Below are 15,534 nucleotides of genomic sequence, written 5' to 3'. Positions count from 1 at the left end.
ATTAATAAATCAATGTCTCGATTTGAATCATATGAATGAATATGAGATAAACTTACAAGAAGAGAGCAAATATTTAATTTGGTATGGGTATATGTTGATCAAGAATGACGAAATCGTGTCGCGCAAGAACTGGAGGCGCTTATTAAATTCCCTAGAGTCAGTTCTCGGAATTGTGCAGCGAAGGACGGAAGAAGGAGATGATCACATTGATGAAGGAGAAGAAGGTTTTGGAGACGTCGATCTTGCAAATGCCTAGATCTCTGAGAGCGAGGTGGACGTTTTCCATGGCTAGAAGGAGGAAGCTTTAGTTCTCTGATAGATAGGCACGTATGAATTGATATTAGGGAGAGGGAATTCAATTTTCCTATCTATTCGTTTCATGAAGATATTTTTTAGATGGACTGGTTGTTAGAGTTTTTCTAGGAGAGATTTTAGGGGTTTCAAAGGAAGATGGGATTTGATGGGTAATTTTGTTTATTAAATATATTTATTTAAAAAAAGATTGTTTAATTTTTTGGTTTAATTATTGGGTTTATTTATTTGTTAACGTTTAACGTTAACCGTCTGTTAAGTTAATCGTGTAAGGCTAAATAAAAAAAGAATCGTTAAACCAAGAATCGTTAAACCAAGAATTGGCGTTAGATAGACACTTTTAATATATAAAGATATATATATATTCTCTTATTAAAATATACATATTTTTTTGGAATAACTAGAAAAAGTAAAATTTTTTGTAAAAAAATTTCATTTCTAACGTTCAAAGATTGTTTTTATATTTTTACTGTATTCTATAAAAACAGCACGAAAAACAATAAGAAAACTTCATAAAAGTATCATGATAATAACATCTAAACAATAAAAAATCAATAACAAATTAACAAGAGTACAATATAAAAGTACATCTAAAGACCGTATTTTCTATAAATAAAATTATAAAATACGTAAAAATATTTAAAATTCTGTACAACCGTAATTTTTTTTATTTTTTTTATTATTTTTGTGTATTTTTGAAATAATCCCTATTTTTTAGTAATTTTCAATGAAGGATCCAATATTTTTTTCTCAAGGCCTACTCAATCTCAAGGCCAGCCCTGTTGGATTTGGACTAAGGTATGCAAGCATGTGCCTAGAGCCCTTCTAGCCTAGAGGCTCAAAAAATATCTTCCTTCTAAAATATGCATATATTTTTGGGTAAATACCATTTTGAACCATGTGTTTTGCAAAAGTTATTAATTGGACCCTTTATTTTGTTAAATGACAAAATGGACCCTGTATTTTCCAAAATTGTACAAATAAGACCTCGAACTGATTTTTTGTCAAAAAAAAATTTAATTATAATCCGACCTAGAGATATTTTGGTAAAATTGATTACATTTTCTGTATCTGTTTGTGTTATAAATTATCTTCAAGTTAGTTTTATTAAAAAAATAAAATTGTCAAAAATTGAGCTCAGAGTCCTATTTTTACTATTTTATAAAATACAAGGTCCATTTTTTCATTTAACAAAACAGAGAGTCCAATTAATAAATTTTGCAAAACACAAGATCCAAAATGATATTTACCCTATATTTTTTACTAATTTTCAAAAATATCATATAGTTTTTGAATAAAGTGCTCAACTATTTTTCTTTTTCTCCAAGGTCCACCTAATCTCAAGAGCTGCCCGACTTTTTAATGTTTATAGATTTAATTAGTAATGTTTACACTGGATATAACTTATTACAAGGATGAATGAATACATTTTACATGTATATATTCATTCATTTAATTTGATAGATAGCAATTTGTGTGCATTTATAAAATTAAATATATATATGTAATACTTCTCAATGGTATTATCATTACTAAACAAATTTAACTATAAATATTAATTTTAAAAATATTAAATTATTAACTAAACAAATTTAACTATAAATATTAATTTTAAAAATATTAAATTATTAGATTTTGATCTAATGACAAATAATAAAGGCTAATTAGAATTTTTGCCCCCTGAACTTTAACATGTACCAAATCATGCCCCCTGAACTTTTAAGGTCGTTAAAATGTCCATTGAACTATTGAGATTGTTGGATTTAAAAATATTTTTTTTCCTAATTTTAATAAAAAAGTCTAACATGAGAGAAAGTTCAAGGGGCATAATTTAATACATGTCAAAATTCGAGAGACATGATTTGGTAGATATCAAAGTCTATAGAGCGTGATTTAGTACATAAACAATCACTAAAATAGTAAAATTGAATGAAATTAGAGAAAAGCCCTTAAATCCAACAATCTCAATAGTTCATGGGACATTTTTAACGACCTTAGAAGTTCAAGGGGCAAAAATCTGAATTAGCTAATAATAAAAGAGAAATTTTAATATCTATACTTAGTTTAGCTACTTAATTAAAAAAATGGCAAAAAATATCTCCTTTTACACTACATCAAAAATATGTAGATATAAAATATTTAAGTCAAACTCAACTTTTTTTATTTTTTTACCGAAAAACTTTTTTTCTTAATTTTTTTTTGGGAAAAAAACAAAAAAATACAAAAAAGGAAAAAAAATTACAAAAATACTTTGGGCCGGCCCATTAAACATTTATACAGTCCACATACAAATATTTACAAAAACACCACATGCTCTAAGCCTTCAGCTGTACAGAGCGAACCATGAAGATGAAAATACGCGCTCGTTTCAAAACCGCAAAACAACCAAAATGAAACCAAAACGAGAAAAATACAACTATTAATTCTGGCAAAATCAATTGGAAAAGAATACCTGCAATGATCTAAACTGAAAATGACGAAAAAAAATCAGAAAAACTGTGAAGAAACTGAAATTACACATTTATTTTCTATTTTATTCGATCAAAATAACTCCCCCTAATATCGAAATCTATATTCATGAAATGTAGATCTGTAACAAACAGATCTGGAGCTCCCACTAAATCCAAAACAATGTATGATGTGAAAAATTTTAAAAAAAACCTCATGAATAATACATCTACGTTATATACAGTTGCATTTTTGATTTATTTTTTGTTTTGGTTGCATTATAGTTGCATTATCGTTTTATGATAGTTTATATATTATGCAAGAATTTAATTTGATGGGGACTAAGAAATAGTAGTTATACATAGTAAGTTTTGTGCAAATAGTTGCATATTAATTTTATAGTGAAATAACATATGCAAGTAGCAAAACTATAACAAAACTACAAAACAACTGTATGCAAGTGCAAATAGTTGCCTTATAGTTGCATTATCGTTTTATGATAGTTTATATATTATGCAAGAATTTAATTTGATGGGGACTAAGAAATAGTAGTTATACATAGTAAGTTTTGTGCAAATAGTTGCATATTAATTTTATAGTGAAATAACATATGCCAGTAGCAAAACTATAATAAAACTACAAAACAACTGTATGCAAGTGCAAATAGTTGCCTTATAGTTGCAATATCGTTTTATGATAGTTTATATATTATGCAAGAATTTAATTTGATGGGGACTAAAAAATAGTAGTTATACATAGTAAGTTTTGTGCAAATAGTTGCATATTAATTTTATAGTGAAATAACATATGCAAGTAGCAAAACTATAATAAAACTACAAAACAACTGTATACAAACTAAAATACAGGAAAAACTCTTTGAACATCAACATCCATGATAAATCTCATTGTTACCCATTGATGATATAAAAATGGACAGGAAACAACTAGATAAAAAACATATTAAAAAAATACATATAGAAGGTGTAAAATTTCAAATATAGGATAAAACCAAAAAGAAACAGAAAACAAACCTCGGTTCGAACATCAGCACCAACATTAGCTTTTTTCCCAGAAACGTTGACAATGAAATCTCTGCATTATTTGTTGAGCAAACATACATAAGAAGCACAATGATTTCTATACTCTTTCAGGCTTTATTCTCTACACAGTCGCTCCATATGTTATCAAGGTCCGTTTCTTCGTAAGAATATATAAGAAACTAGCTTTACAATTAAAAATTAAAAATAAAAAGAAAAGAAGAATTGTTATGTAAAAAAATTTAAAATTAAAAACTTAAATAAAATTAAAAATTAAAAATTAAAAACTGAAATAAAATTAAAAATAAAAAGAAAAGAAGAAAAAAAGAGAGTGAAATGATGGATTGATTGATAGAAGTCAATCCTAGACCTAAGCAACAATATATAAGGAACTAGCTTTACAATTAAAAATTAAAAATAAAAAGAAAAGAAGAATTGTTATGGAAAAAAAATTAAAAATTAAAAACTGAAAATAAAATTAAAAATAAAAAATTAAAACTGAAATAAAATTAAAAACTAAAAATTAAAAACTGAAATAAAATTAAAAAAAAAAGAAAAGAAAAAAAAAGAGAGTGAAATGATGGATTGATTGATAGAAAATGAAAAAAGAGAGGGAAGAGAGTAAGATTTGATTGATGATGGATGGAATGATGACTAAGTGGTATTTGTGTAATAAAAGCAACTTTGTAAGTAAAAATGTAGTCATAGGCGTGTGTGAGTAATTTTGTAATAAATTGTGTAAAATGGATTTTTCATGTAAAAATTTCTAGTTGATAGAAACCCCAATTCATATAATATAAAAGTAAGAGATTTTACTAATTATATAGAAAAATTAAACTTAAAACTAAAATTTATCTATTCATGAATAATACTAGTGCACTCATATATGTATTATTATGATACATATACTCAATATTCCAATTTGATTTGTTATTATTTTTGAATAAATAGTCCCAAGGTGATTAAAGTTAAAGAAGAGTATTACTGTATAAAATTGTTACTTCATTGGTTTTCGAAATTTAACAAATACTACTAGAAAGTCTTTTATGGAATTTTTCATGTATAGAGTTGTAAACATAAAATAGAGTGGGGTAGTTTAACACGGGCTGCACACGGTACACTTTGGTATGGCATAGAGTTTTAGAATTAAGATTAGACCCACAGATCACATGAGACATAACAGGTTCAGGACCCAGAACCATTTATACAACCCACTGTACTAAGACTTCTATTAAAAAACACAAAGTGGACCAGGGTTTGGGACTTTTGGGTCAGGCAGGGTCCACACAGCCAACACCTTAATTTTATTGCATCCCTTCACACACTTTCCTCCATCAACTCAACCATTTTAAAATACACAAATAATAATTAAAAGAATGATACAATACAGGAAATAAAAAGTGGGGCAAAACAAAACTTGTTGCAAAAAGAAATAAAAAAGAGCTGTCTTTCTGTTTCTTATAGATATCTAATAGTAAAACAGTAAAATAGTCTAAAAAAAGAAAAATAAGCAAACAGGGAGTGTATACAGACAAAAGACAAAAAAAAAAACAGTGCAATAGAATTTGAGAGTAGACAAAATTATTAACTTGTTAAAATCCATTTTTCTACTGAGTAGTTAATGAATGTGTGTGGGTGTGTTTGTGTTTATGTCTGTTGTTTAATCTTTTTCTTATGATAGAGCTACCAAGAGTTTTATACATACATAGCATAATAATTAATTACACAAATATAGTAAATATGTATACCTATAATCCATTAGCCATGAGTTTTGTTGGCAGAGACAACATTGTTGCACTTGCATTTTTTTCTTTAATGATCCTGTACAAAACGGCACATACAATACAAATGCCATACTGCAAGCTCTTAAGTTTCAGACTCTTGTTCTTGTTTCCGCAATCAACTCAACTCGTTGTGTTAAACTACCTGTTTAACACAACGTTGATACTATAGCCCTGGATCGATCAGCATTGATTTTAGCTCAGCAAAACAAGTCAAGGCGCCTTGAAGCGTTCTCCCATGGTAGTTCTGTTTAAAACAATCTTAGTTTAGAATAAGAAAGAAAAACATGACATCTGAACATAAGATAAGAGTTTGCTTTGTGTTTATAAAACAAACCAAAATCAGTAAAAGGTTATATCCAAGCAGATTGAAACTGTTATTGATTTGATTAAGATGCTAAACCAGTACGAAAAAGCTTATAGAGATTAAGCTTTACTCAAATATCCATCAAACATTATTGGCCCTGGTCTAAAAAAACACTTATATAAGCTACCGAAAAGGGCCTTCACCATATACAAAACTGAATTAAGCAAAAGTAATATCATTGTTTTTGAACAAGCTGCAGGAATGTAGATAAAGGACAATGTTGATGAGTGTAACAGGAACATGCCTTACATGCTTAAGTCATTTTTGTGCATACAATGTAAGTTTCAGCAACATAAACGAGTGTCAAGACTTGAATAGAAGAAGTTAAGCTACTTGTCGACCATTTTAACAATACCAATATACTCAAAACACTGTCACAATCACAAGGAGCCTATGTAAAGTTCAATTTTCGAAAATTATCAGCTACTTTACAAGATCATAGTTAATGGAGAGAGCCTACAACTGACAGTAAGTAAATTTAGTACGGACACTAAGGGCAAAACATGCTATTGATACAAGAGAAGAAACACGGTATTAGAGCTGAGAAGAGAAAGTAGAAAGGACTTGGTTTCCACTACTTATTTACAATTTTCTGTATACAGATATCCAAACATCTTATCCAGTTTTCAGAAAAACTGGTTGATACAAATAAATTGGTTGATCAATCAATACCCCAGGTAACCATCTTGGATTATTATTGCGTCCTATCATCAAACATCTACTGTAATCATCAAAATATATATATATTTTTTTTTCTTTTTGTTCAAATATTTGTCAATTCATAAATATGTATTACACATTCTGCAATTCACTCACATGACCAAAATTCTTCACACTCATGGAGTGTATGCTTGCCGGTGGGGATGAGCTCCAGCCTGATAAAGAGCAAGATGGTGAATTGCTTTAGGATACACCTCCCTCAAATCAGGATGTTGAGCAGCAGCAGAACGAGCTCCCTCGAGGGCATTCAATGCGCGGGCTTGTTCAAGAGCCTTGCTGTTACCAACATGTACCGAAAGGTAACATAGTAACTTTGTACCCTGAAGTTGAGGCTTGCCATCAAACTTTAGCAGTCTCATTAAAGGAGGGACACCCTCAAATTCAATGATGGCCTTAGAATGCTCCACACAATTGAAATTATCCGGAGAGACAAACTTAGCCAAAGCAGTAGCAGCCTCTGTAGCTACATCAACATTTGCAGCACCAAGGCATGCAACCAAAGGGCCAACAATTCGGGTTTCCCTAGCCGAAAAAGTTCTAGCCAAACACCCAATTGAGTTAATGGCAGGAATTTGCAATGCCGGAGTACCCTCTTGAATAACATTTAGAAGCTGATCAACAACAGCTTTGGCAGCTGGAGAATTGGTCTTAAAAGCAGCTCTTCTAAGGTCAGGACAAGACTCAGCTACAGATACAATCTCCTTAACTGTCAATAAACAATTAATCTGCAAATCATTCTCTTCCTTCTCTATAATCTTAGCTAAGCAAATCATCCCTTTGGTCTCAGTAACTTTACGACTATTAATCAAACTTTCTCTACAAAGTTTCCAAAGAGCCTCAGCACAGCCAACCTTGAGCTTATGCTTTAGCTCAGGGGACTCGACATCTTTCTCCTTCTTGTAATACCCACCACGGATACTACCATCAGAATGGTGAGAAGAAAAAGAGGGATTCGAAGTCAGACTCGAATGGGTCTGAAAACTTCCAGGCTTTCCAGTCAATTCTTTATTTATTTGAACAATGGAAAGAATACTAGTTTTACCGGAATTAATCTTCGGCTCCTCAAGAACCGTATCCATGGCGAGTAAAGACACAAGCGGCCGAGTTACGTTCTCTCTGGCAAACTCCTCTTGAGCATCAGCATCGAGCTCGGCCATCTGGGCCACTAATTTCACCAGCAAGACCTGAACTTTCATCGGCGAGTCCCCAAGAACCTGAACGATAAATGGAATTCCAAGAGCATCGGCAATAAATCTAACCCTTTCCGAGTCTGTAGCAAGGTTAATAAGCGCATTGGCGGCGGCAATTTGAGCGTCCGGTGAAGAACTCTCTTTGAGAAGCTTTAACAATGGCGTAACTCCCCCTTCGTCAACAATGATCTTCTTGTTCCGATCGTTGTCGCGTGCGAGGGACGCGAGCTCGTTAGCTGCGTCGACTCGGGCCTTGAGCTGACCCATTTGAACGGTTGCGATTGAGGACCAAACCCACGAAAGAATTGGGTCGTTACTAGCAATCGGAGGAAGAGAAAGGTTAGCACCATCAGCGTCGAAAATGGAGATAACCCATTTCATATCTCCGATCGAAGACTCAAGAAGGTTCAAAACTTTACGGAAATCAGCAGTGGTGGTTATAGCAAAGACTTGACGGAGGATTCCACTGTGCTTGCACTTACGGACCAAGTTTAGGGCTCGGTCAAGATTCTTATTCACCTCCGCAACGATTCGCCTAACGGGTCGATCGTAAACGGACTGAGTCGTCGAAGCGAGTCGCACGGCGGAGCGGAGCAACTGGGAAAGCCGGTCGACCTGCTTAGCGAGTTCGGAACAGTCTTGCTTAGATGACTCGGCTTCTTGAGCCAATTTGATGACTCGGTCAGCTAAGAGGATTGGAAGTGAGAGCTCGTCTTGAAGGGTCTTTTCCTCTTCAACAGCCGCCATTGTTGGAGCTGGAAGAGCTCTACTACTCTCCTCTCTAATCTGTAAAAAGAAGAAGAAAGAAAGAAAGAAAAAAAAAAACAGTAATTTTGGCAGAGGTATCAAAATCTAGTACTTTTGATCAGAGTTGTCGACTCAGTCTGAGGAAGCTACCTATGCCCACTCACATACAACTTTTTTTTTTTTTTGGTATTTCGAAGTCAACATTTTCGACCAAAAACGAAAATTTAGTCAACAATTATAAATACAAAGAATTTATTAATTAATCAAAATTAATACACAGTGAATATTTATTAATGATATAATTAATTTAATTTGCTACAAACACAAGACATAACAATCATTTCAGATGTACTTAACGTAATTATTACTTATTTACTCAATTATTATTGCTGTGTAATTATTGTTTTTTCAAATTTAAAAAAAAAAATTGTTTATGGCATTTTAAAACACAGTCGTAGAGTTTAAGATTAAAATATATGGTGATGAAGTAGAGCCTAATGTTTTGCCACGTCATTTGTTCATGAAAATAATTTTGAGGTTGGGGGTGTGACTGTTGTAAGGTGTGGGTCAACTTTTCATATTTATATTCGTATTAATATACAGTCCACTTGTTATTTTTATATAATTTATAATATTAGTGACTACTTTTATTTATATGTTATTATTATTTGGAAAAGCTCGAGAATAATAAAGAAAAATGTACAGGATATATACATAACCATTTATAATTAATCAACTGTAATTAATATAATTAATTTAATGTTGACAATATGATTAAACGATCCAATCTAATATATTTTTTCCTAATACATTTTAATCTAATTAGTAATTGAACTTAAATAATTATTATTACTATTATCAATTTGCTATCTTTCTTTATTGAGAAATGTTAGAAAGCACTTACTTTGTGAACTTTATAAAATGTGATATTGTTATTAGTGTTTATTGAGTTACACTTATTTTATTTTAATAATAATTTTATTATTTCTTTTGAGAAGAAAACTCCAATAACCACATTTCAAGCAATAAGCTTAAAGAAAAAGTGGAGAAGAGATTGGTTATATTAATTCATCTCATTTCATGTAAGATCAGATATAAATACAAAAAGGAAAATCAGGTCACCAAATCTAGCTAATAACTTTCGACAATATGTATTTAACCAAAGAATGAGCACAACCTTAATAGATTTAGAATTAAAAAAAAAAGACTAGCAAAGTGAAATTCAAAAAACCTATGTCTAAAATTTGTTAATATTAAACACAACAAAGTAACTAAAGAAACCTAGTTATTAAGCCTCAAAACTACATTCAAACAACATATTCAAAAAACGCATTCTAAAAACCCAATAGACAATATTAGATGGCAACATTTTTTAAAGCTAAAGCTTCTGCTATTTCAAGAGAGAAAGTACCTAAAATGTGCCAAACAGTACAAACCATAACCTCACCAGTGGAGTGACGAACCACCATACCCTAACCACATCTATCATTAGAAGCTTCAAGAGTAGCATCAACATTGATCTTCACTGTTCCCCTACCAGGCGACACCTAAGCAAAATTGGGAGAACCATTTGGAGAGGAAGGCAAGTTCCTAAGTGAGTGAGACACAATAAGACCCTTGTCTATTATACGCTGGTAATCAACAAGGAATTCACGACCCCAAGAAACAACAATATTAGGAGCAATTACCTTATCATTATGAACCTTTTTATTCCTCCTAAACCAGATTCGCCACATGATAATCAAAATCGATTCTAAAGAAGCCACATGCAAGGGATCTAAAACTTCTGAATGAACTCATAAAAATCATGACAAATAGCAAGAAAATCCCCCAAAAAGATATCACATGGTTTACAACACTCAGCTAAAGATGGGTGCCCCATAAAGCATGGTGGGTAGTTTCTAGTTGAGAATCACAAATAGGACATACATCATCAGTCAATAGGCCATGCTTTGTAAGGTCACATTTGGTATGGATCTAGTTAAAAGAAATTTTCCAAGTGAATATCTTCACCTTGGTGGCATTTGGATAAGTTTTGAGTGAGTTTTGGAGTTGTTGGGGAAACTTGGTGCAAACCAGTTAACTGGTTTGCCAAGTCCTATAAAACCGGTTAACCGGTCTTGACAGATTCCCCGAACAACTCATTTTCTCAATTCTTGCCCATTTTAGTGCCTTAGTTGGGTGTTTCCCTATTTTTAAGGATATTGTAGTTCCTATTAGGAATAACAGAACCTTAAGTTGTAGGTTCGGGTTTCTTGGATTAGGGATTTTGGCGTGTGATTTACCCGGTTGCGTTATGTGATTAGGGCATCCATCCAGCACAAGACTTTCCGTTCAGGTCGGCCAACTCACTTGAATCTGGAAAAGATGTAAGAACTTTGTATAACATGTAATATGAATATGCGAATGTATGTATATGTTAAGTGTATATGCATGCTTATATGTTTGATACACTACAACCACTTGTACAGATATGGTACATAGTGCATTGGTATAGTGTATATTGTTAAGGAGTACATCACGGTGTTCCCAGCACAAGTACGGGAAAGTACGGGGTGTGTAGTAGATCACTCAGTGGTACTCAGGGTAGGAAACAAACCCTACCAACACTCGTACAATGAGGTACGTAGTGTATATGGTACAGTGGTTGTACCCTAGTATGGAACGTTCTTACTCATCTGTTAAGCCTTGCAAATAGGTGAATGGGCACCTAAATACAAATTGATATTATATGATATGTTATATGCTTTTCTAAGAATGGGTGCCCCATAAAGCATGGTGGGTAGTTTTTAGTTGAGAATCACAAATCGGACATACATCATCAGTCAATAGGCCATGCTTTGTAAGGTTACATTTGGTATGGATCTAGTTAAAAGAAATTTTCCAAGTGAACATCTTCACCTTGGTGGCATTTGGATAAGTTTTGAGTGAGTTTTGGAGTTGTTGGGGAAACTTGGTGCAAACCGGTTAACCGGTTTGCCAGGTCCTATAAAACCGATTAACTGGTTTTGACAGATTCCCCGAACAACTCATTTTCTCAATTCTTGCCCATTTTAGTGCCTTAGTTGGGTGTTTCCCTGTTTTCTAGGATATTGTAGTTCCTATTAGGAATAACAGAACCTTAAGTTGTAGGTTCGAGTTTCTTGGATTAGGGATTTTGGCGTGTGATTTACCCGGTTGCGTTATGTGATTAGGGCATCCATCCAGCACAAGACTTTCCGTTCAGGTCAGCCAACTCACTTGAATCTGGAAAAGAGGTAAGAACTCTGTATAACATGTAATATGAATATGCGAATGTATGTATATGTTCAGTGTATATGCATGCTTATATGTTTGATACACTACAACCACTTGTACAGATATGGTACATAGTGCATTGGTATAGTGTATATGTGACAGTCAGTAGTCCCGTGATCCGTAAGGGGAAACACCGGGTAAGCTGTACAATCCCACACCGCATGGGGAAGGTCAAGTGGGATGATTTTGAGACTGTGTAGGTATGGGACTACACAGTTGAAGAGGGCTTAAATGGATTGATTGGTACTACCTATGTCAACAAGGTGCATCTTGTTTTTCTGTAGCCCATCTCGAAAGAACTCCACAGTTAAGCGTGCTTGGCTTGGGGTAATTTAAGGATGGGTGACCTCCTGGGAAGTTTTCCCAAGAAGCGTGCGAGTGAGGACAAAGCATGCTGGAAACACTCGTGTTGGTCTGTAGGGTCAGTCGTCAGTCCATGAAGCAGCCAGAGTGACGTACTCGTGTATAAGAGCCATTCATTCCGTGGGTTTAAGGACCCAATGGAGGCTTGAAGCGGGGACGTTACAAATGGTATCAGAGCCTTGACCCAACCAGAAGTGTGGTCGACGAGGACGTCGAACCGCGTAAGGGGGGGTGATTGTGACAGTCAGTAGTCCCGTGATCCGTAAGGGGAAACACCGGGTAAGCTGTACAATCCCACACCGCATGGGGAAGGTCAAGTGGGATGATTTTGAGACTGTGTAGGTATGGGACTACACAGTTGAAGAGGGCTTAAATGGATTGATTGGTACTACCTATGTCAACAAGGTGCATCTTGTTTTTCTGTAGCCCATCTCGAAAGAACTCCACAGTTAAGCGTGCTTGACTTGGGGTAATTTAAGGATGGGTGACCTCCTGGGAAGTTTTCCCAAGAAGCGTGCGAGTGAGGACAAAGCATGCTGGAAACACTCGTGTTGGTCTGTAGGGTCAGTCGTCAGTCCATGAAGCAGCCAGAGTGACGTACTCGTGTATAAGAGCCATTCATTCCGTGGGTGTAAGGACCCAATGGAGGCTTGAAGCGGGGACGTTACAGTATATTGTTAAGGAGTACATCACGGTGTTACCAGCACAAGTACGGGAAAGTACGGGGTGTGTAGTAGATCACTCAGTGGTACTCAGGGTAGGAAACAAACCCTACCAACACTCGTACAATGAGGTACGTAGTGTATGTGGTACAGTGGCTGTACCCTAATATGGAACGTTCTTACTCATCTGTTAAGCCTTGCAAATAGGTGAATGGGGGCCTAGATACAAATTGATATTATATGATATGCTATATGCTTTTCTTACTGAGTCTGTCGACTCACAGTTTTACTTTCATGTGTAGGTAAAGGAAAGGCGAAAGCTGAACAGGAGTGAACCTGAGCTGGAATGGGATTGTACATGTCATGGCAGCGCGACCTGGAGTGTTTGGTCTCAGGACATCTGAAGTTTTCATTTTGTAATCATTGTGCAACCTGAATCATGTATTTTGTATAACTTATAAAAAAAGTTTAGAAACGGGATATCGACTTTTATAAATAATTATGTAAAGTTTATAAAGTTTCTTATTTAATATAAAAGTTTTAATTTGACACGATTTTCGAGAGAGTTCTTTGATTATCAAAGATAGCAAGGTAATTGAAAAATCACTGTAGTGTGCCTTAGCATTAGGACCGTTACAATTTTAGTATCTGAGCCGCTAGGTTTGTCTATCGAAGCTCGTCAAGACATGTACAATCTTCATCAGAGAAAGCTCGGTTCACGGTTCAGTAAGCATGTACTTGTTTAGTATTATATGTGATTATTAAAGCATGTTAGGTTGCATATTAGTTATAATTGTTTATTTTAAATGTGTTGCCTTAAAATCCATAAGAGCGGTGTTAAGTTTTTATGATCGCTGTCTGACCTGCTTAGCTTATGGGTTCGCAGGCTAAGTCTTATTAATGGACGCCTAGCAAAATACAAGAAGTCAAGGTAATAGGGTTGAGACCAAAGGCGGTCAAGGAAATCAAATTCCCCTAAATCCCTATGGTCGCGGTCGAGGCCGTGGCAGAGTTCAGGGTGGTCAACATGTGAATCCACGACAAGCTCTTCTGGATTGGGAGCAAAGATTCGCGGAAATGCAAGATCATATTTGCCCGCAAGATGAAGAAATTCTGAGACTAAGGCAGCAGGGTCCTCCTGCAGTGCCTCCACAGCAAGCTCAGGCCGTTTTAGTTCATGCGGTGCCAGCAGAACAACCTGTTACTGGCAACCGTATGGAGCCACTATACGAAAGGTTCCACAAGCAAGCACCTCTAGTGTTCTTGGAAGGTCCAGATGTGATAAAGGTTGAGCAGTGGCTCATAGTGATAGAAAGAATTCTGAATTTCATGGGGGTAGTTGGAAATGATCGGGTGACCTGCACTACTTTTCAGTTTTAGGAAGACGCCCTAGTGTGATGGGAATTGGTGTCCCTCACTCGGGACATCACTGTTATGACCTAGGAGTTGTTCCAAGATCTATTCAATGCCAAGTATTACAGTATCAGTGAAATTGAGAAGTGATAAGTATATTATGTTATTTTAAATTGATCAGATGTTGAACACAATTCCTTACCACACTACTAGACTTATTGATCATGTCGACTTAATACTTTGGTATTTGTGATTGTGAATGTCTTTTGTTGATTCAAAAATAATATTATTGACATAGTTTAATATCAAAGGTTAAATTAGACTGATATGTTGAGATGCTATCAAAGAACTATCATTTTTTAAAGTGGCCACAAATATTTTCTTGTTGTATATTCAATCCATGAGTCGTTTTCAAGCAAAATTATTTTGATATATAATATATATGTATTAAAATTAATGTAGCTCATGTGAGAGAATGTTAGACTTTTATTTGGGCTTACATTAACTTTTATTTCTTTTATTAATACTTGGGTTGATTGAATAGTTTTTGCTGTGTTAGCATATATTGTTGGTGATCAATAGTTAATGAGCTTAGCATTCGTATGTGTAAAGTCTAGGTGAAGCAGAAGTGTGAGCTTTTCTAATAACTGAAGCCTTTGATAAGCAGGCCCAGTCCAACTAGGGTTGTGTAGCTAAGTCCCCTTTCTAACTCTATAAATACATATTGTCTCATCATAATTATATACTTTTGATAATCAGATAAAATAAAAACTACTTCTCATTTAGAGACCTAGGTAAGAAGACTTAGTTGATAGTATTACACTATCAAATTGAGGTAATTGCTATGGATCAATCGGGTACGCATACCTAATTATTATATATCATTATTGTAATCAATATTATATACAAATTGATCTTGAGTTTATTATTAATTTATCTAACATATTTATCTGTTGTAATTTTTATTTCAATCTAGTTATGAACTTCTAACCTTTTTTCAAGATTATTAAGATAATGATGATGCAAAATGTAACTAGATAGGATTAATTTTTGTATATATGTTGATTTCCTATTTGTGCTACATTGTCCATGGATTTTTCTATCAAAAATATATCTTTTTCATCTTCAATATTATGAATTTTGGATTGTTAAAGCATATTTCACGTAGTTCTTCATTATGCAAAATATAATACTCTTTAATTAAATATTTTTCATTAAATTATATCTAATTCTTAGAATATAAGTGTTATATTTTTT

General features: G+C 33.8%; 1 protein-coding gene across 1 annotated transcript; it reads right to left on the bottom strand.

Annotated features, from left to right (window-relative positions):
- Positions 1–5,381: 5,381 nt before the first annotated feature.
- Positions 5,382–8,830, bottom strand: LOC115709614 (uncharacterized). The gene is made up of 2 exons (XM_030637753.2): positions 6,762–8,830; positions 5,382–5,825 (listed from the first exon to the last, which is right to left on the bottom strand). Exon 1 carries the CDS (start codon positions 8,600–8,602, stop codon positions 6,782–6,784), a length of 1,821 nt encoding a protein of 606 aa, XP_030493613.1. The 5' UTR covers positions 8,603–8,830; the 3' UTR covers positions 5,382–5,825; positions 6,762–6,781.
- Positions 8,831–15,534: the final 6,704 nt, after the last annotated feature.

Source organism: Cannabis sativa, chromosome 3 (assembly GCF_029168945.1).
Source record: "Cannabis sativa cultivar Pink pepper isolate KNU-18-1 chromosome 3, ASM2916894v1, whole genome shotgun sequence".
Classification (NCBI taxonomy): Eukaryota; Viridiplantae; Streptophyta; class Magnoliopsida; order Rosales; family Cannabaceae; genus Cannabis; species Cannabis sativa.
Note: the sequence above shows the minus strand (reverse complement) of the source record. Positions and strands in the feature narration are given on the sequence as shown.

What these genes read in the sequence shown, in the direction of transcription:
- LOC115709614 (XM_030637753.2), bottom strand. Translation starts at nt 8,602, where the DNA reads ATGGCGGCTGTTGAAGAGGAAAAGACCCTTCAAGACGAGCTCTCACTT.